At 41.6% G+C, this 22,370-nt stretch overlaps 1 protein-coding gene across 1 annotated transcript; it reads right to left on the bottom strand.

The window, feature by feature from the left end:
* Positions 1-410: 410 nt before the first annotated feature.
* On the bottom strand, positions 411-20,663 carry LOC131689790 (E3 ubiquitin-protein ligase RNF25). The gene is made up of 4 exons (XM_058975088.1): positions 20,403-20,663; positions 20,174-20,242; positions 3,069-3,765; positions 411-2,931 (listed from the first exon to the last, which is right to left on the bottom strand). The coding sequence occupies exons 1-4, from the start codon at positions 20,408-20,410 to the stop codon at positions 2,479-2,481; spliced, it is 1,227 nt and encodes a 408-aa protein (XP_058831071.1). The 5' UTR covers positions 20,411-20,663; the 3' UTR covers positions 411-2,478.
* Positions 20,664-22,370: the final 1,707 nt, after the last annotated feature.

Genomic DNA, 22,370 nt, shown 5'->3' with positions numbered 1-22,370 from the left:
ACCAGCAACGGGACCCGATGGAATCCCACGCGGGAGCCTCCGCTACATCACTTCGAGCTGCGAGGAGGCTCCCCGCGGCCCATGGTCCAATCCGCAACCTAACCAACCATAGCAACAACATAAAGTAGAATTAAGACAACTTAAATCATACGCTTTCAAGTCGAAAATCATCGCTATTATTGAAGAAGATCGACGTTGTTGGAAGAAACCTCATCTCATTACCGATAAATTATATTTATATTAAATAAATAAATAAATGTCCATGTTGGGCCGCGGATTTTACGATGCGTGTTCTGATCTTCCGACTTTTATTTTCCGTCGCTCAATATAATATGTATTAGAAATTATCCCCGTATCCAAGTAAAATTTCGGAATGTTTTATTACGAGTAAAGAAAACTCAACACACCTATATTATTCCACATACGGTTTTATCAATGGCATGCGACATATTATATTTGCTGTAGTAGTACTTGTCTGTTTTAATTTCATTGAAATTACATTGAAATCGTAATTTTACACAACTATTTTAATGTTGAGATTTTGCTGTAATCATTTATGGGACTCGGTGTGGACTAGGTTTACTTGCTATATTTTTGTTGAGTTACATCATATATGGATGCAAAAAAAAGACTGATAAAAAGATGCTTTGTAATTGCTCATACAATGTAAGTCTTAATTTTGTCTCTACATTCAATGGGTTGTTTTCATTAGTATGGTAGAAAATTTAATTGGTTTTTGGCACGCTCTATAAGCGTAATGCAATTTTATATTCGTTTCTTTTTTGATTATTAAACTAAAACACCAACCACGTTGACGAATGATTACTGCTTTGTTTATGTAGTGTCATGCATTGTGCATCAGTGGGAGAGTATTTATAACACAATCACACGTTTATGTGCGGCATTCTAAGTAACGAGTCAGGAATGTAATTGATTCTAGCTGGTGACACAGTTTTATCCTGTACAATACTAATGTCAATCGTTATCAGTTCAAACCACGGTGGAAACATTCGGTCTTATTAAGTATTACCCCGCTTCGATGAATTAGAATATCATTTAATGTTGGTTAAAAACTTATGATAACTATGATTATAATTAATCACGAGTAGAACACAACAACCTAAAGACACTACTCACTTTGGGAAAAAAAACTTATTTGTTGACTTAATTTAACATCACATGTCTTGCCCTGCAATACTGGACAGCAGCACATTGCTAGCTGGTGCATCGACGGTCCATCAGTTTGGGAACAGGCTTCAATTCGATTGTATCCGTAATTGTTGTTTGGCTTTCGTCAATTTTAGATGTGCCTTGTGCAGTGGAATTAAATTTAATTTGAAATCAAACGGTACGCACAACCTCTTCGTTGGTGGGTTGAAAAATCTTATTAGCGTAGAGTACCCTAGTGAGAACACGTCTGAACGATGTCACAAGAATATGCGTATTCTGATATTGTTAGAAAGATAACTCGAAAAATTTGAAACGCGCCGTACGACAACAATCCGACATAACAAACTTAATGGCAAATTATGGTTACGAGATTTCGAGAAAAGAAAGAACATTAGTGGATTGTGTAAAAATTCACAATAAAATATCGATCCGAATTTTGATGCAGCGTCAGTGGCGAAACTATCTGATTGTGTCAATAGAATAAGTAAGTAGATCGCGCACGCCATCAGGTCAAAAACCGTTGGATCCAATCATTCCGATTCTGCCAAACTATTTTCCCTCGGCTACAATCTCATCATCTGCAGATCACGTTAAAATACTATAGTAACTACACTCCGCAATACGTTATAACTGATCACAATGTACTTCACTCGTATTAGTTTTGCAACATAAAGTGGCATCTCTACAAAACATAACCATCGACAAACAGAAGAACATCTTATGCTTAACTAAACTCGCTAAAATCCCTAGCGCTGCCACTCGCAGCTCCATTACCGTTTTGGCCATCACTGCAATGATTGGCACACTCGGACACGTTAGGGGAGCTATTGGTGACGGAGATGATATTCTAATCAGTCGGGTAGGTTTGAGTCGATCAATGATACCGAAATCGGTAGCGGCTGTCGTATTACAGCGATTCCTGCTGGCGACTATGGTCGCAGTACATTTAAAACAACTATTATGGCTACTAAGGATATCATCACTGCTATGCATTATAGTAGTACTAATATTATCGATAGATGAAGTATTAAAATCGTCGCGACGATTATGTAAGGACCCCACCAGAGGGTCCAACGATAGTGCAAGTGCGAGCTTACCTTGAGCCGAATGTTATATTAGCAGCAGTTGTCTTCGGGTTGAAGGTTCATCCAGCAGTTGCTGGGCATGTTGATTTCGGTCACGATAAAGATTATCATTCCCGAAAATGTTATCATAATGGTTGTAGCATGGGAGCCTTTGATGTAACTCACTGATATTTGAATTGAGCTGCATCCTGGCCGCGCCTTCCGATTCCGGGGGCAACAATTGTCACCTAGCGCCGGATCCACAAGGACTGTTTAAGTTATTTTGAGCGGCAGCAGCACTGGAACCACCTGTAGTAGCCGTACCCCTGTGGTGATGCCCACCACTACCGCCATGATGATGGTGGTGGTTGCTGCGGCGATGGCGATGTCCGCCACGATGATGATGATACGAATGGGGTGGTGGTAGCGGAGATTCAACGACGCCTGCGTCGCCAGTAATGTTGACTCCAACAGTTGCAGACCCATTCCGCGTCCGAACTGAACGATTATTGTGGTTGTGGTTATGTCGATTCCCTCCGGATCCTGGTCCGGAGTGACGCGAACTGTTTCCACGTTCGTGATGGTGAGAGCCTCCCGAAAAAACGCCCTGTTGCTTTGGTAACTGTGGCACTGATAACACAGTTGCACCCTCAAGTGTAGTACTAGCATGAACAACATTGTGAGTGTTTTTGGAGGACTGAAAAAACAACATTAATAACAGTGAATCAGCAGGATATGTTCATGTGTTTTTTGCACCATATAGCAGTATTAAATTTGATTTTACCTAATTTGGAAATAATTTATAAGTAACACCACAAAAACTCCTCCACTCACCTCATTATTAACATTTTCGGTTTCAATAGCAATTACATTTCCTTCCTCGGCATCCAAATCGATTATCCCGCCGCGGCTCTTCTGATGCAAATACAGCCGGGTCATTTGCGCTTGCAACGACTTCAGCTCGTCTGTTAGACGAAAGCGGGGTGCATTAACCAACTCAACCGGTGGCTGACATTTTACCAGTGGTTCTACCTCCACGTCGATCGGTTCCCTGCAAACGGGACAGAGCGCCTGGTACGGTTTAGCCTCCTTCTGTTTCCAAGTGGGCATTTTGGCTAGCTCTTCCTCATAGTTTCGCTTGGAAGCTTTCAAATGGCACGCCAAACAGTGACTGTGCAAATAATGATAGCAAGCGGTTTTGGTGAACTCATCGCCCTCCTGAAAACCGTACAAACAGATCACGCACTGCCCCGAAGGGACGTTGCTCTCGGTCAACTGTTCCCGAATGATGTCGATCAGATCAAACACAACCGGTTGACCCAAACATTCGTCCAGCTTTTGGTGGACAGCCGTCTCAATGCTGTTGATGATGTGGTCGTCCAGACCACGCGGATTCTTCAATTTTATAGTCGGCTTCACATCCGGGTAACCGGGAACTGGTAGTACTTGCAGCGTAATGCACACGTACTGGCTGTCCAGTTCCCCACCTACCGTGGGGAACACCGTTGTCTCGATCAGTTCCGGGAAACCGCTGTAACGAAAAGAAATACAGAGTTTCGTGTAAGTTTAATTAGACAATGAATGCAACGTCATAGTCAGGTCATTGGAGTCATTCAAGATTTGAGGCTATATTCGGATTATGAATGAAGTTATGAGAGATGTAGAAGTCAGATTTATAGTTCCCTGAAACCCTCTTTGTTCTAGATATATCGATACCAAAGAATGAAAAAAGAGTTGCGACTTCGATGTGGGGACTAGCAGGGGAAACACAACACTAGGACCTAATGGGTTAGGCAAGTTAAAGGTAATGATTTTTTTTACTTTTTTGTCTCAGATTTTCAAGCTGTGTGGTCGATCACCAAAGACCCTACCTTTTTTCGGAAGATTCTGATTCTTGTGTTCACTAACTGATATCACTGCTTATATATCCGTTCTCTGTGCTGATTTAATCAAAACGACTTAACAGATCCGTCAAAGTTTGTAGTGGAGGTGTGAATCCTGCTTAAATCAGATCCTACTTACAGTGCGATCTCTAAGGTTATCAGAATAGAGATCACACCCTAGAAGATTTGAATACGGAAGACGCTAGACGAAATTCGGATACGCAATTGCATTCCCGTGATATGTCCTAATACAGTGAGGTTGACAAAGTTTCAAGCACAAAAAAAAAATAATTTTCGATAAACGTTCAGGCCTATTGCAATGGTTAACTATGTTTTACATTTCTTATAAAAGAAATGTATAGAATTCGCTCAAACTTTCAAGAATTTTTCCGAGGCCCGGAGGGCCGAGCCTTATATACCAATCGACTCAGCTCGACGATTTGGGACAATGTCTGTGTGTGTGTGTGTGTCTGTGTGTGTGTGTGTATGTAACGGACAAATTCTCATTCGTGTTTCTCAGCAATGGCTGAACCGATCTTATCCAAACCAATTTTAAATGAAAGAACTAAAAAACAGTATGAACGCTATTAATTTGTTTTTGATTCTTATGTTTAGTTTCCAAGATATGAATGTTTGAATGTGCAAAAATGGCGTTTTTTGCAGTTTTTTTAAATTATCTGCCGAAATTGACAACATAGATTAACAATTTATATGTTTTTAGATAGCTTTAACGAATACCTTTCGAACAAGCTATAGATTATTGAAATCGGACTATTATCAAAAGAGATATTTAACATTAAATGCGGACGACAGATTTTTATCATTTTCCATTGCCAGAAATATGACCAAAAACATGTAATCTATTATTAACTCCAAAACGGCTTATTTTAGGTCAATAGTATTTTCGAAGAATTTAATGGAGGTAATATGCCCTTTCTTTTGGTATTGTGCTTTTGCTGATTAATCCCCCTATGAGTGAGATATTTTCACAAATTTTCTTGGAAGTGATTATATCGAAATGATGTCTTCAGCAAATTTATAGCTCTTACTTTTGCGAATAACTTTACTGAAGACTTCAAATATCTATTTTGAATACTTTAAAAGTTATGGCTTGTTGTTTGTTGATTACTCTTTGTCGCCTATTTATTGTTCAATATAGTAATAATCCATTGAAAAATGCCAAACATTATTTCGATAAATCGAATTTTATATTTCATTTTTCTATCTACAACCGCTAGAAATAAACACCGAACACTTCCAAGTTGTCTGGAAGGAACTTGATAACTTATCAGTACAAAAATGTTCATTTGTGCGAACCTTCTGACTGCAATTTTTCTAACTTATAACCATCGGTTCGATCTGAAACATATCGGAAAATGAAAAGCGAAATAATTAACTCCAAGCAACGGCGTAGCCAAGAGAAGGTTTTAGGGTATAACACCATACAACCCAAAAAAAAATTGGATTGAAGTTGAAAATTTATTGGTGCTGACTGATTTAATTCAATATTACAATAACAATTATCTGATCCGTAGATTGATAACCTGATGTTGTAAACATCATGAGAAATTTTGATAAATTGACGGAAAGGGGTCCTGATATGTAACTGATCTATTGGTCTTGATTTCACAGTTGTCTAATTGCATCAATATCAAATTCCTGCCTGAAAACATTCCAATAGAAAATTCCAGAGTTCTGTAATCAATCATAATCCTCAGATTTCTTTTCAAATTAAGCTCGCTTTTGTAGAGATGTACTGTAATAAGGGTCTTTATTTAATAGGAAGCGAAGTTAAAATTGATTTAATGTCTATGAAACATAGAACTGCTCACCAAGAAAAATGCATAACTTTCAACATTTGCTAAAAATGTTTTTGCCTTTCTCATTCACTCTAAAATTCGTCAATCTAATCCCGACCCGGAGGGCCGAGTGTCATATGCCAATCGGCTGAGTTCGTCGAGATCGAAAAATGTCTGTGTGTGTATGTATGTGTGTATGTAGAAAAAAATGTGACCTCTGTTTCTCAGAGATGGCTGGACCGATTTGCACAAAGTTAGTCTCAAATGAAAGGTACAACCTTCCCATCGGCTACTATTGATTTTTTATTGATTGGACTTCCGGTTCCGGAGTTACGAGTTGAAGAGTGCAATCACACAGAAAATTCCCATATAAACTGAAATGAAAAATTTTCAAAATCAAATTTGTATTTTTGATGTCAAATGACTTTAAAATGCATGAAACATTGAGATGTTTGACAAAAATCGACTTCTTTGGACTTTGGTACATTTTTGCCTTTCTCATATAGAAAGGTTATGCATTCACTCTAAAAATCGTCAATCATACCGGCCTGGAGGGAGTATGCAGTGAGGGGTTGCTACTTTAAAATTAAAACTAGTTTAAAATTCCTTAACAAGTTGAAAATTTTCGACAGGACCTGGACCTCCCGGATCTTTCTCTATGTTCCGCCGCTGGTTTCAAGCGATGTTTCAGTATCACATAGCATTTCAAGATCGTGGCTGTCGATTCATTGTATGTATGTGCTAATCGTACTGAACATGTAATATTCATTTCCACCATTGTATTGAACATAACCAGGAATCGTAGTCTGGACAAATGAGACAAGCACAATTGCACCACTAGGTGGATTAAAACAGGTTTTTATTTTGGGAATGCGTCGAGTTGAGACGAAAACGTAATATGATTAATAACGAGGATAACACTTTCCGAATGTAGAGAGAAATTTATGAAAAATGACGCATTTCATTCGACTCTAGCAGGTTCTGATCGATTTTGATGAGTATTTGATTTTTGTTATATGACCAATTATATGTATAGGTCAAATGTTCAAAAACAGTAATTTAAGGTCAAGATAGCATCATTTTGAAACCGCCAATTTCGGAGGTTTAGTATCTTCGATGAGTTTTACAAACGTTAAACAGCGCGTCATTTGATCAAATAATTTTGACGGTATATCGTCCAAGAAGTATTTATGGTGAATTTTCTCAGGTTAATATTCATGACTACAATAAAGTCTCAACAAATTCGCTAAAGACACGAACTCTGTTACTATTTTCTGAAAAATTAATTCTGCATAATTTTAAAACTTCAAACATTACGGTTTCGGAATTATGCCATTTGGACAGTATGATCGATTTTCACCAACCGAATTTCTGGCTACGCCGTTGATTTCAAGTAAGTAGACACAAAGTCGTTCTACACTCGTTCAAAAGAAACTTCTTCGAATGCTGAATATCTAATATAACACATTGAAACCCCGATTTTATCAGCCAAATATGAATATATGTTTGATGGGCTCTAGCAGACGAACAAGACTGAATTCGAGTAAATCCTTTCTTGAGCATGTTTTCCTTATCATGAAGATATGCGAAATATGCGAAAATAAAAAGTTCATCATAATCAGAAATAGTTATCAGACTACATCAAGGGACGAGAATAATATTTTAACAGCTCCAGTTTAATTAATTGGTATACTTAAGGGTTTATATGTTGCAGATAGAGAAAATGCTGAAATTTTCAGCTTTTTTCCTCCACAATATTACGAAAGCTTATTAAACAATTTTTCCTAATAAGTTTGTGAAAATTATAAATTATTTGAAATTTTTTAATAGTTTTATTTTTTATTTAACCGTGATTTTTTAATAAATAGTGACCATCGCTTCACAACGTAGTCTATTTTTCATGGCTTGCGGTGAACACGATCTCTCGAATTGGTGAACTGAAAATTATGGAATAGAAATTATTTTTTAGTATTCTTTACAGACCCGCTGGTGCCCTAAGACGATTTCGCTAGATTTTCAGAGCACTGTGCATCCATTGCATTAACGCAAGTGACGGAAGGTTATCGAAAAGTTTCGTGAAAATGAAAATTCCAGTAATGATGATCATTTTCCCAAACGGTTCGTTTTCGTTGGGTTTTTATTTGTTCTTTGGCATTAGGATTAGCGATAATAATTCAAATCAAGGATACTACTGGAAAGTCACCTTTAGAAAAAGTCGATTTTTTCGCTTTCCCATTGATTTGGTTTGAGATTTCTAGCACTGATGTTGTCCTATGTTGATTTGAGCGATTCTCTGAGTCCTGCCACTATCCCATGTAGTATGTGTTATCAAAAACATCGCGAAGCGTCAAGTTCTAAATATTCTCAAACGATATAATATCCGAAGAGAGTGATAAGAGTTATAAGAAATGTCTCATCACACTGTTAGGTGGATTAAAAACGTTTTTTTTCTGATTTTACCTCGCTTAGGGTTAAATATATCCAACAATTATTCTCCATGTCACTCGGTCCATGGTCGCGTTTCTCTAACTTCTCAGACAAGCAATACTCAATTCTCCCCATTTGGTCCAGCCACCGTAAACGCTGTGCTCCTCTTGGTCTCGTACATTCTGGATTAGATGTGAAAGCCTACTTGGAGGGGTTGTCCGACTTTCTTACAACATATACCGCCCATCGGCCACTTCAAGCTAATCTGGATGCTTAGTACACCATAGAGTTTTTCAAGTTCGTGGTTCGTCTTTCTTCTCCGTGCGCCGTTCTCATATACACCGCCGATGATCGTTCTCAGTACTCTTCTGTCGAATACCTCGAGTGCTTACCGGTCCTCTTCGAGCATTGTCCACGTTTCCTATCCGTATAAAACCACTAGTCTAATCAGCGATTTGTGAATGGCGCATTTCGTGCGGTTGTGAACCTTCCTGGATGTCAACGTTTTATGGAGCCCATAGTAAGCACAACATCCGGAGATATTGCGCCGGTGTTATTGTCCGCAGTTACCAATGAGCAAGTAAATGAACTCATCAACCACATCAAATTCGTTATTGTCGATCGTAATACTGCTGCCCAAACGTTCTCTACTGCTTTCAGTTCTGTCAGCTAACATGTACGTTATCTTAGACACATTTATCTTCAGTCCTACTCGTGCTGCTTCGCGTTTCAGTCGGGTATACAAATCTACTTCCGTCTCCATGTTACTGCCTATTATATCGACGTCGGCAGCAATGCACACGAACTGCCCGGATCTCGAAAAAATCGTGCCTAGCATATTGAACCTCGCTCTTCGCATTGCACCCTATCATATTAAATAGCAGGCAGCATAGTCCATCATCTTGTCTTAGTTCCCTACGTGCTTCGAACAGGTCCAAGAAAACGCTCGAAATCTTGACACACCATCCATCGTAGACATAATCAGTCTTGTTAACTTCCCAGGGAGGCCGTTCTCGTCTTTAATTTTCCATAGGTTTACACGGTCCACCGTGCCATATACGACTTTGAAGTCGATGAACAAGTGGGGTATCGGGACCTGCTATTTACGACATTTTTGAAGGATTTATCGTATAGTGAAGATTTGGTCAGTTGTTTACTCTGCCGTTGATGAAGCCGGCTTGATAACCGCCAACAAATCTGCTTACCAGTGGCGATAGGCATCGAAATTGGATCTGAAATAGCACTTTGTGGTCGACACCGGTCTTTCTCAGTCAGTCCAGATTATACCGTTGCGGGCTCCAGTATATTGTTCACTACGGATAGTTATAGCCGCAGCTTAACCATCACTAGGTAGTAGTCCGCGTCGATGTTAGCGCTTCGATACGATCTTACGTCGATAATATTGGAAAAGGGTCGCCCATCAGTCAGAACGGGGTCGATTTGAATCTCTGTTTGCTGAAGTGATCAACAGGTTTATCTATGCAGGAAGAAGATGCTGTTTATGGCCATGTTCTTGGAAGTGACGAGATAAATCAGACTTAGACGATTCTCGTTCGTTTGTCGGTGGACACCGTAACCCGTCAGGGTAGCAATTTAGCCCTGGGTGGAAATATACCTATTTGTGCGTACTCGCTCCGTAGAGTGTATTGTTATTGCAACATAACTCACCGCTGTTCATTATACTCGTTCATGTTATGATGTAAATTTCGTTTAAATAATAGTCCATAAACGTTGTCATTAGTCCAGATAGGTGTAGTAATTTTTGTTGTGTATTTGTAAATAAATAGCATAGGGTTTAGTTAGGTTACCGCTCTCCTTTCGCTGCAAAAGTGGTCTGACTATGCTCTGCTACAGCGATGACAGCTATGCGGCGGTGCGTTTTTTTGGTGTTTGTTTTGGGTCGAGTGAGGAAGGCGGCCATTGAGTTTTGAGATAGTGACAGACCACGGCATCGATCAGACGCCCGATCAGTTTTTGTTTTGTTTTCGGGACAGTTTCCCGCCACTAGGAGATTATCTCAGTGCGCGCGTGCGACGACAAGCTAAAACCGTCAAAAGTGCCGGCCCGTGGTTCGGGCATTAGTGAAGTGTACGGTGTCGGTTCGCCAATAGGGGTAAGCTAAGTGTTATAAACAATAAAGAACCACGACATCGGCCTTTCTCGCTATAGAGGATAAGTCAAACGAGCCAAGCTCTCCTCTATAGCTAATTGTCAAGGAGAACGAAGCAGGGCGGACAAAGGTTCCCCCTGGGAAGAGCACTGCGGTGACTTCCGGGATCGTTTGCGGCGAGTAGACGATCCGGCGATTTGTCGCCAACGTCGCTAGGCAGGTTCCGACAAAGGAGCCAAGCTCACCTCCCTAGCTAAACGCCAACGACCGCTGCCGGAACAGCCAACGACATTCCAGGAGAACTCTGCCGTTGCAGTCCCGGCCGGTCGGAAGAGACAATCCGTCTTTCCGCCCAGAACCGTAGCAGCAGCAGCAGCGTGAGGATTTTGGAGAATAAACGGTAAAGTTAGAATTTATTTGTTTTTTTCTCTTTTTGTTTGTTATTATACGAAAATCCGAAATTCCGGTAGGAGCACCTAGGCCGCCCTGAAAAGAAGGGTACGCCGGACAAACAAGAACCCGAGTAGTGGGTAAACCCCTACTTACAACACTGAACCTTCCAGTAACCGGTCTGAATTTTACCTCCTGGCCAACCTGAGTATTAAAGTCACCGATGAAGATCTTGATCTATGGTGTGGTTCCCGTGAAAGATTCGCACCGTAGACACCTTCCAACACACCTCCTGCAATGCTATGGTGTCGAGCTTACGGTCTCATACTACATCATTCCCGCTTAGCTCATGCGCTTTTACTTATTTTGGAGTAGGAACGAGTTAGTCGAACATGAGTACATTTTACTAATTTCTGAAAAAAACCGTACCTTGTCAAAAATGAGTAAAGGTAGGTAAGGCAAGTCGGAATGATGTACCGATGACGAACGAATATAGCCGAGTTCGATCACACATTGAACTAATAAAGAAATTACTCATTTATGAGAAAAAGAGTCTTTGTTGCAATGAGTGGCCGAGGATAAGCGCGTGCACTGGTGAATTTTTACTACCTGAACAGGCGGTCCGTATTGTAATTTTTAGGTAATTGAAACAACCGCTGCCGGCACTACACGATTTAGCTAGGATGCTTGGAAAAAGCTGACTTTGAGGATCAGCTTTCGTAGACGACCGAGCAATAACACAAAGTCGAAAAAATGGGATATCGTTTTTTTTCGAAAGTTTCCTACTAGGGGAGCTAGGGTCTGGGAAGGGCTCCCCGTCAGGATCACTCACTTCAATTGTAGACGAGACTGGAAATGTCACCCACTAAAACACTGTTTAAGGCCAATTGCAGTGTGATTCTGAATGTGATATTCATTGCACGGGTCAACTATGTGCGGGAGTAGGGACTTCACGATCGCGTGTACCATCGCGAAGGGCTCGAGCGTTTGTACGTTAACGTTTCCGACAGTGTGGGCGCTTGTATATCGCGTATGATAGTGTGTATGTAAATTCGCGTTTATAAACTCTATTTTATGACCGTTTATCCTTTCGCATATTCGCGTGTGTTCTTTGATGATCGCGCGCGGAGGCGGAGTGAATCTGATACTTAGTTTTCGGTGTATGGTTCAGATACTAGAAGAAAGTGAGTTCTTCCATATCACTAAATTCCCGGTCATGCCCACATGGAACGCGTTGTCTAGTGGGTATGAAAGTCATTTTTTTATTGGTCCAACTGAATGTATGGACCCAAGTTGCCAAAACGGAGCATATATTTCCGGACGTAACCGATTCATTATCGCTCGACCACGGGCTTTTGTAGGTTCGCGTTTGAGACGGCGTTTGAAACTGAACTAATGAACGTTTTGATATTACTTATTACCGGGGTGTTACAAAGTTGGCGTGATTGCGGGCGTAGGTGAGCGCGGATGATCGAGAAGGGCTTAAGCGTTCGTATGTTAACGTGTTTTTGACGCGAGAATAAATTCGATTTTGTAACCGTGCGGCCATTCACATATTCGCGTGTGTTCTTGGAGGGTCATGCGGACCGTCATTCTGACAGGGAGTGAATGACCCAATATCGCTAGAGTTCCTGGTCAGGTCGCCATAGAGCGTGTTGTCTAGTGGATACGAGCGTCCTTTTTATTGGCCCAACTGAAGGCCTAGGCTGCCAGGGCCGCAAATAAGGACTTTCGGACGTAACCGATCTATGAGCGCGCGAACACGGGCATTTCTAGGTTCTTTTGAGACCGCGTTTGTAAATTTATAACCACTAAAACGTTCAGTTAGTTGCCAGGGTCTCATCCTGCGAGATTGCGAGCGTAGGTGTGCGTGGATGATCGCGAAAGGCTCGAGTGTTTGCATGTTAACGTGCCTTATGCTAGAAGAGCGTGAGGTTCCCCACTTCACCAAAGCTCCCGGCCATGGGACGTGTTGTTTAGTGGGTTTGAGCGTCATTTTTTTGAATGGTCCAACTGATGGTATGATCCTATGCTACTAGAACCGAGGGTAAGGAACTTTCGGAAATGACCGATTTATGATCGTGCGAAGACCTATATTCCGCGCTTGAGACCGCGTTTACAAGTTTATAGAGGGCTAAAACGTTCAGTCAATCACCAAGGTGTTTTCATGTTTGTGAGATCAAGGGCATAGTTGTGCGTGGACGGAACGCAAGCATTTGTATGTCAACGTGTATGAAACTTCGCGTTGATAAATTCGATTCTATAACCGTCGTGCCATTCGCATGTGTTCTTGAATGATTGCGTAGACGATTCAGATACTGGAAGAGAGTTCCCCCATATCACTAGAGTTCCCAGTTATGTCGCCATGGAACGTGTTGTTTAGTGAATTTGAGCGTAATTTTTCATTGCTAGGACCGAGGGTAGAGACTTCCGGACGTGACCGATTCATGATCACGCGAGCGGTGGGTTAATGCTTGAGATCGTGTTTGTAAATGTATAAGTGCTAAAATATCAACTTGATTACCGGGGTGTTTTAATGTTGGCGAGATCGCGGGCGTAAGTATGCGTGGATGATTGCAGTTCGCAGAGCAGTCACTGTTAGTGACCAGGGGGAGGGGGTACGTGAAGTTGTGACATGTTGTGACATATGGGGGAGGGGGAGTAAGCTAGATCGTTACGTAACATGTTTTTACTGAACAAAAAAAAAATTCGAAGAATTTGTTACGTAATAACGGAGGGGGGATAGAGAAATTTGCGACAATTTGTTACATGGGGGAGAAGGTGTCAATCTTGGACAATTTTCGCGTTACGTAATTTATGAATGGTCCCTTATCTGCAAGAAGATCGAACACAAAAACTCCTATTTCGTAGCGTAGACTGCTTGATAAGAGCACATCGATGCTCATACGGTGGTAATGGAAATCGATTCCACCAGGGGAGCTGCCGAAGAACATACCAGACGAAGCTCTTTTGCACCCGTTCTATACGATTAATGTGCACGGAGTGATAGGTGGTCCAAACGATAGCTCCATATTCTAGAATACTGCGTACCAGACTGGTGTACAGTGCCTTCAGACAATAGATGTCGTTGAAATCTCGGGTGTTTCGTTTGATGTGTCCTAGTACTGCATAGGATTTATCGGTAACTGCGTTGAAGTCTTCGATGGGACGTAGCTTACGGTCAAGTATAAGGTCCTTGATGAATGTAACTCGTTCTACTGGAACAGCCCGCAGTGCATACTCAAACGTAATCGGCGAGAGTACTCGTGTGAATGCTGTATTTCTGAACATTTATAATCATTTCGTTTCTATCACACCAACTCATGATGCTATCGATGTCCATCTGAAGTGTACAACAATCTACCAGAGTTGTTGTGATGCGATAAATTTTCAGATCATCTGCGTACATCACACTACACGATGTCAATTCCTTGCAAACGTCATTCACGAAGAGTCCGAAGAGGAGAGGGGTTCCTTGAGGTGCACCCGATGTGATGTCAAAAGGATTTGAAAGTGCAGTTCCAAGTTTCACAGATGCTGTGTGGTGTGTAAAGTATGAAACGATCCAATTGGTCAACCAGTCGGAAATCCAATTGGTCGGTGTTAAGTCAGACCGGACTAAGTGACAAAATATTGATTTCGAGAAAAACGAGTTTAAAGTTTGAATCGCAGCATCCTTTACATTATAAATGGAAATAAATTTTGGCCATAATTCTTGCTTATTGTTACATATTTCAAATCTGGCAAAAGTCGAATGTAGCTGACGTAATTCTTTATCCATTGCTCTCATTATCTCATTTTTTTATGTTTTGCGACTTAGTCCGGTCTGACTTAACACCGACCAATTCGTCTCAGCTTTTCAACAGCGAGGACGGTCTACTACGGTCAATTTTCCCAAACGTGTTCAGCGATCAGTTATGGTTGTGCAGTATAACTAAAGTGAAGTTGGAGCTGAAAAAAGTGTTCGACGCGTCTTCTGCCAGAAGCGCCCGGTTGTGTAGGCGATGTATGGTGCCATTGACCAGGAACTCGACCGACTGGAAAAGTCGAAAATTATCACCCCGGTCGTATATTCGGAGTGAGCTTCTCCGATCGTCGATCTCCGCAAAGTCAATGGGGCTGAACGCTGCGCTCCAACCAAATCAGCATCCACATCCCCTACCGGACGATATCTTCACTAAGCTGGCCAACTGTAAGGTGTTTAGCCAGATCGATTGGTCCAACTCTTTCTTGCAGATGGAAGTCAACGAACAGTAACGTAAGTTGCTTACGATCAATACGCATTGTGACCTCTACTCCTACAACCGCCTCCCGCCGGGTTTGAACATCGCACCTGGTGCGTTCCAGCAGCTCATCGATACAATGCTAGTCGGCCTGCAGTGCAGCTGTGGCTACCTCGATGACGTCATCGTCGGCATAAAAAAAAATGGAGGAAGACCACGATCGCAATTTACGGGCTGTTCTAAAGATTTCGGGTTCACCATTCGAATCGAGAAGGGCACCTTCCGCAAGTGCAGTACGTGGATCATAAAGGGCGAACACGAAATTATTGCGACACCAAAAATGTCATGCCAATTTTCTTATAATGCTTAAAATCAAACCAAAATTTTAGGGTAGTTTTATACATATATTTACTTCAAAAATCAAAAGAAAAGGTAATCGATGGAGCCTTGAGTGTAAAATTGAACGCATTTTCGCTTGATGCCCTCCATCAGTCTTTTTTTTTATTTCAGTTATAGAGGTTTTAACCTTAAGGTCATTCGCCTCTTCGGGTTAGAAAAATCTCTTAGGAAAAAATTCTAACCCTATGTGCGGGGTCGGGACTCGAACCCAGGTGCGCTGCGTACAAGGCAATCGATTTACCAATACGCTACGCCCACTCCCCTCCATCAAAGTCTTTACAGTGTCATCCGGTACCTGTTTCTCAGTTTTTTTCCATTTTCTTAACATGTCCTTCTCGTCTTTGACTGTCTTCTTGCTCTTCCAAAGTTCCCGCTTCATCATTGCCCAGTACTGCTCCACCGGGCGCAGCTCCGGACAGTTTGGCGGATTCATGTCCTTTGGAACAAAATAGACAGAATTGGCCTCATACCACTCCAGGAAACTTTTAGAATAGTAGCATGATGCCATATCTGGCCAAAATAGCGGAGCTTCGTCGTGCTGCTGCAAGAACGGCAAAAGGCGCTTCTCGGGGCACTCAGATTTGTAGATCTCGCCATTTACTGTGCCCTTTGTCACGAAAGGCTCACTCCTCAGCCCGCAAGAGCAGATGGCCTGCCAAATGAGATATTTGGAGGCGAACTTCGACATTTTCTTCTTCTTAAATTTGTCGTACACATAGAATTTGCTCTTACCGGTGAAAAACTCCAACCCCGGAATTTGCTTAAAATCGGCTTTTATATACGTTTCGTCGTCCATCACACAGCAGCCATATTTTGTCAGCATCTTCTCGTAGAGCTTCCGTGCCCGAGTTTTAGCCGTCGATTGTTGCCGCTCATCGCGGAAGTTCTGTACCTTGTATGTATGTAGTTCATCTCTCTTCTTTGCATTCTGGACGTAGCTCTGCGACATGCCGATCTTTTTAGCCAAATCACGGCTTGAGACGTTGGGATTTGCTGTAATCATCCGCTCCACCTTTCCCTCCGTCTTTTTGTTCTACAGTCCCGGTTTTCTTCCAGCTCCTTTGCCGTGGTCCAACGTCAACCGCTCCTGGAACCGCTTCAACACTCTGGAGACGGTGTTTGGAAAGAATTTGTTCACTCGAATCGCGTTGGTCCACCTCCATTTTCGTTGAATCGAAAAACACGACTTCGAGTTTGACAGCATGTAAACAATACACATCAATGAGAAAGTGTGCAAAATTTGGTTGATTTTTACCCAATGGTAAAAAAGTTATGCCCTGTTGAATGTGTCGCAATAATTGCGTGTTCGCTCTTTATTGTCGACAGTCGCCTATTACGTCCAGATCCGGCCAAAATCGAAGTGATATCTAAGCTTCCGCATCCAACCGATGTATCCGGAGTGTGATCATTTTTGGGGGCCATCAACTACTATGGCAAGTTTGTTTCCAATATGCGCAAGCTACGATATTCGCTCGACAATGTTATCTAGTCAGATCGTGAAGGGTTAGCTATCGTTTACCCCGTCACGAAGTTTCACAAAAATGCTCTTCGGACGGCACTTTCGTTTGAAAGCCGAGGAGCTCAGGTCGGTAGCATTTCATACAGTAAAAGGCCTCCCTCTCAATTTCAGAGCCGTCGCGGAGTGCACCCAAGCAGACCCACTGCCCGAAAAGTCTACCATCACATTCAGCATGGTGGGCCGCAATCTAAACTTTCGGAATACGACATCCAGCGATTCCAAGCCAGACATGAATCACTTTTCGTGGTAGATGGGGTGCATCATGTTTGCCGAACGGTTCGTCATCCCGTCGCTGCACTGCAAACGATGGCTGGAACAGCTCTTTCATCCCAGTTGCAGCGTATGAAGGCCCGCGCTCAAAGCTACACGTACTGGTCGTTTGGATGCTGACATCGTCAGCTTCGTCAAGGCATGCCGACACTGTGGCCGTATCCAGGTCACCACCTCACTCTTCACCGGTGCCGTAACACAAGCAGACAGCTTCGTGGCAGCGCGCCCACGTGGATTATGCCGGTCCAATCGAAGGCGAATATTGCCTGATCGCTGTCGATTCCTTCTCCAAGTGACCAGAAATCATCCAAACGTCCCGTATAACCTCAGAGATAACCATCAATATTCTCGGTGGGTTGTTTACTCGGCTGGGTATGTCTGTTACATTAGTCAGCGACAACGGAACCCAATTCACGTGTGCCGGATTCGCAACTCACGTGTGTCGGATTCGACTCCCTTCCATCCCCAATCAAATGGCCAAGCAGAACGATTTGTTGACACGTCGATACAGCAATCGCTAGACATATTTCTGTTAACGTGCCGAAGTACACCCATTCGGGCGCTGCCAGACCAAAAGTCGCCATCCTAGGTCATGTTTGGTCGCACAATACGCACCTGTCTCGAGGTTCTGCGTCCCCCAACGGTACGAAGTCCAGTGTCACCGTCAGACGTCCACACACAACCGAAGTTCTTCAGGCGGAACGATTCCGTTTACGCTAAGCTTTATGGTCGTAACAGTTGGAAATGGGCTCCCGGTACAATTATCCAGGAAATCGGAGAAGTAATGTACAACGTGTAGGTCGATGATCGCCGAATGCTGCGGTCCCATAGCAACCGAATCCGGAGTCGCCTACCTGCTAACTCGATACCGAAGAAACCAAGCAATCCAGTTCTTCACGAACCCGAAGACTGCCGAACAGGTTTGATCCGTACCACAACTATTAAGAGGGGAGATGTTGAGGACAACCCTATCGCGGTGTATTAGTTAGTACTCCGTTCGGCGCTATGCTCTATGAATAGGAGGGGAGCACGTCGTTTGGCATATGTTCGTTTGGCATAATGTTCATTTGGCATAACAGTAGGCTGTCAAAAAACATGTATTTCAAGTGATGGTACTTTCATAGACATACCAGTCGAACTAACCGGTCTATGAGAAGAATTTAATGGAAGAATGGTAAGTGCGCAGTGCGGTTAGAATCCAGTTTTTAGTGCCACCAGCAATATCTCATATCCAACAGGATTACTGGCGACTTTCAGCATTACAGCACATTTGACTATTTCTCAGTTGATCTTACCATAAGCGATTGAACGATGGGAACGTGACCCCTAAAAATCACTATTTTTCATTTGTCATTTCATACATTGATTTATGGTAAATACTTTGTTCGAGACACTTAGAAATTTAAAAGGCGCACATTTTTTTCTGAAGTAACAGTCATTATCTCGTCTATTTGAAAACTTATGAACGATTTTTCTTAAAAAATGTACCATTTTTGAATACTATCTAATTTTTAAAGAAATAGCGCTCTCGCAGTTTTTTCGCTAACTAACAAAGATTCGATTTTTCAAATGAAATTGGATTGTAAATCTATTTGCAATCCTCGAAAAAATATTTTGTTTTGAAAACCGCTTGTAACTGTGCAAACAAAAGAGATAGAAACTTCAATGCTTCGACAAGCGAGAAATGAACACATAAAAGCAGTTAAAAGAAGACCAATTTTTAAAGAACCGCTCTGCCTTACATATTTTAAAAATCATAACATATGAACCATTGGAGATAATAATATAGTTTATTCAGCAAAGTTGTTTTAAATTAAATTAAAACTTTTAATTTAATTGTTTCATACCTTTGTAAAACATTATGTAGCTAAATTTGACATATCTAAAAAATTGATACTTTGAACGCCTTAACCATAAGGGCAACCCTAATTTAACTGATATCGAAAAATCTGCACTAAAAAAGATTGCCGAAGACACTATATATCTAAAACCATCAGTTCGGGCACATACGGCTTTGGGTCTTCCTAAATACGGCTTTGGGATCATAGTGCACTAGGTGCATCAGCCGAGACATTTAAGCATCTACCTCGACGAAATTACCATCGCACCAACTAGGTGTATCAACTATTCGTTGACCAGTATATCAACGTTGATCTACCACTTGATTCCATGATGGAAATCGACGCTTCAGTCTTCGAAATATTTACCAGAGACAAAAACCGGATACCCGGATTTTCCCGGCGACAATTCTGGACTACTCGGGGCACCCTACTCGAGTATTTACCACCACTGATTGGCACCACTATATAACACATGTACCAGTAGTTTCTAATTGATAATTTTGGTTTCTATAGTGACAAGCTCCACTAGAGATGTAAGTAATACGAGAAAGTTTATGGCATATTCGTTTTTGACAGTGCACAACACCGGTGTAGTCGGTGCTACACTCATTCAAACTTGGTTGTAATCGGTGTAGCGCCAAGAAAAAAACGAAAACGCCATTAGATTACTCTTATTTTTAAGCAAATTCAATCCAAAGCATTTATAGTGAAACGACTGATCACCTAATATCTACTAAGAAACAACATTAAATGAAATTTTCATTGTGGTTTACATCAATTTTTCAAATAAAGTTAAACCCACTAGGTACTGCAACTATTGGTACTTCCTGACTATTGGAGCACATACCCTGTATAGGTGCAACCAAAAACATCATTCATTGTATTTCAGATTTATAATTATCTGGTTCCACAAATAAAAGAAACCAAACACTATTTTAGAGTTCTTCCATTATTACGCAATTAAAATTAATTAGCATCAAAAGAAAAACATTTCCCATCTCTCGTCTGCACTTGCAGTTGTGCAATCGATTTTTTTCGGAACCAAAACAGACAAAACAATATACTACCAAGGACTCACCTGTCGTTTCTGGTGATAGCGACGTCTTCCATCAGGATCGCTTCAAGCGATTCCACCTCATCAATTAATCTGCAGCCCAGAGAAACAGGAAGCCGTTGTTAGAATTAGTATTATCATTATCAGAAACACTTTCAAAACCATTACACACGCACCAACCAGACATTTTCCACTTGGGTGGAAAATCCAACACCCTTATTCTTCAACATCGGAAAATATGGAAAATACTTACGCATCCATTTGCTTTTTTCCTCCGCTGCTAGCTCGAGAAATAAGCTACCGAATCGGTTACAAAAGCGACAGTTAATCAGTAATGATGTTGACGACAAAATCTGCTTTCCTGGCACGAGGAAAAATCAATTTTCCACACCTAGCGTTTTCCACTGCACGATGCCGACGAAGAACTTTGGCTTGAATGAGATGAAAACACGTCTTCTTGTTCATAGGAAGGGAAGATCTGGCGGTAGCAACTGTACGGATCGATGGCCGGGGAAGCATCAAAGCGCATAAACAGGAAAAAACAACAATAATGTTATGCTTTATATGCTCTTTGAAGTATATGTCAAAAAACTATGTTGCTCAGTGGCGCCGGCGCAAAAAAGGGGGAATTCCTAAACGGTTGAATTTGTATACACTGGATGCAAGACTGGAGGTCATACTCATTCCCGAACCGGTTCGAAATTCTGAATGGATTCCAGCCTAGGATGATGCATTTTTAAAATCAACAAAATTCAATGCATTTTCTTGCCATCAGAATAACAATTTAGAATGTATTTTGCGTTGCGTTTAAGAAGTCAAAGCCCTGTAAGAAACCATAGCTCTACATCCAACAAAACATCGAACGAATTGGATTGGCGTAAGTAGAAAAACTCTAGAAAGAGAACTGCCGAGAGAAAAACAGTATTTTTGGCATTTATTAAGTGTAGCGTCTACTGTTGAATTGTCTCAACATGCTAAGTGAAAATTGGGGCGTACGAGTCGAATTTTTGTTCTGTTCAAACAGCAATGTTCAATCGATATCGATACCCTTCAATTTTAAATGGTTGCTTCTCTTTGTTTATTCATTTTAATACTTATTTTTTGTTTCTATCACAAAGTACAGCGACAGGAACTTTTAGAACAAAACGGATTATGGACTAGGGGCAGATTACGGACACTTTATAAATACACAGAATAGCGAAGTGTCAAAAATTTCAGCCGAACGGATAGTCAAGAAATGCTGCCAAACAAGCATGACGGTTTTATGAGGGGTATAGTATAAGAGGACCATGATGCCCGTTTACATTTTATTTCCGCAAGTCGGTGCATAAAGTGTCTGTAGGGCAGATCACTCTAAGAATTGTTACTTAATTGTTTAATTGCGGACTAACACTTTTGCTACATCTCAAGGTACACTTCACAAAACGAGAGAATTTGGGTCATTTTATTGCGGTCTCCAGGAGAATTTCACTTACGGGCGGACTGTCAACCCTAAATACGTGGTCTCTAGGCAAATTTACCAAAAATAAACAATATAGCAAACTAAATAAACCACAAGGACATCACAAAATTATATGAAACAGCTTAATTAAACAAGACCTTGCATTTATTGAAACAAAAATACATGCGCACAGTGGATTCCCTTCACTTCGTTGCGGCCGGGACGAACATTGGTCGACATACAGCTTTGATGGGTTTCCGGGACGGCGATGACGAACAGGAAAAGCTGGTAACGTATTCAGACCGGGTACATCCGTCGGTCAAGATCCTGTTGCTGCGGCGACTCGGGCGTGTAACGGTGGCCTACGTTTCCGTAAAAGGGTCCGGGAGTGGTACCGTGCACACTAGAGTGCCCAGAAAAGTTATGAATTTTTGAAAACTCAATCGGCCCACCCCTGAGTCGATTCCTAGTCCCACCAGGAGTACTTGCTCCAAATTTGAAGCAAATCGGACAAGTCTAGCTACCGGACCAACGTGCCTGAAGTTTGTATGGAATTTTTCGACAATATACATGGAGAAAACCCACTAAGTCGCATTTTCGTCGCTAGGTGGCACTATATGCATCGTATTATCACTGTAAGTGAAAATAAGAAAGATAATATAATTGCCTACAAGTTTGTTGAAGACTACTAGTCAATCGAGCTTTGGTAAAAGAAGTTATTAAACTTTTAACGAAGTGATGTCTGAGTCAGTTTTGCATGGGGCCTAGCAGTACATGGAC

Source organism: Topomyia yanbarensis, chromosome 3, assembly GCF_030247195.1.
Source record: "Topomyia yanbarensis strain Yona2022 chromosome 3, ASM3024719v1, whole genome shotgun sequence".
Classification (NCBI taxonomy): Eukaryota; Metazoa; Arthropoda; class Insecta; order Diptera; family Culicidae; genus Topomyia; species Topomyia yanbarensis.
The sequence above is the reverse complement of the archived record's forward strand: the minus strand, read 5'-3'. Positions and strand labels throughout refer to the sequence as shown.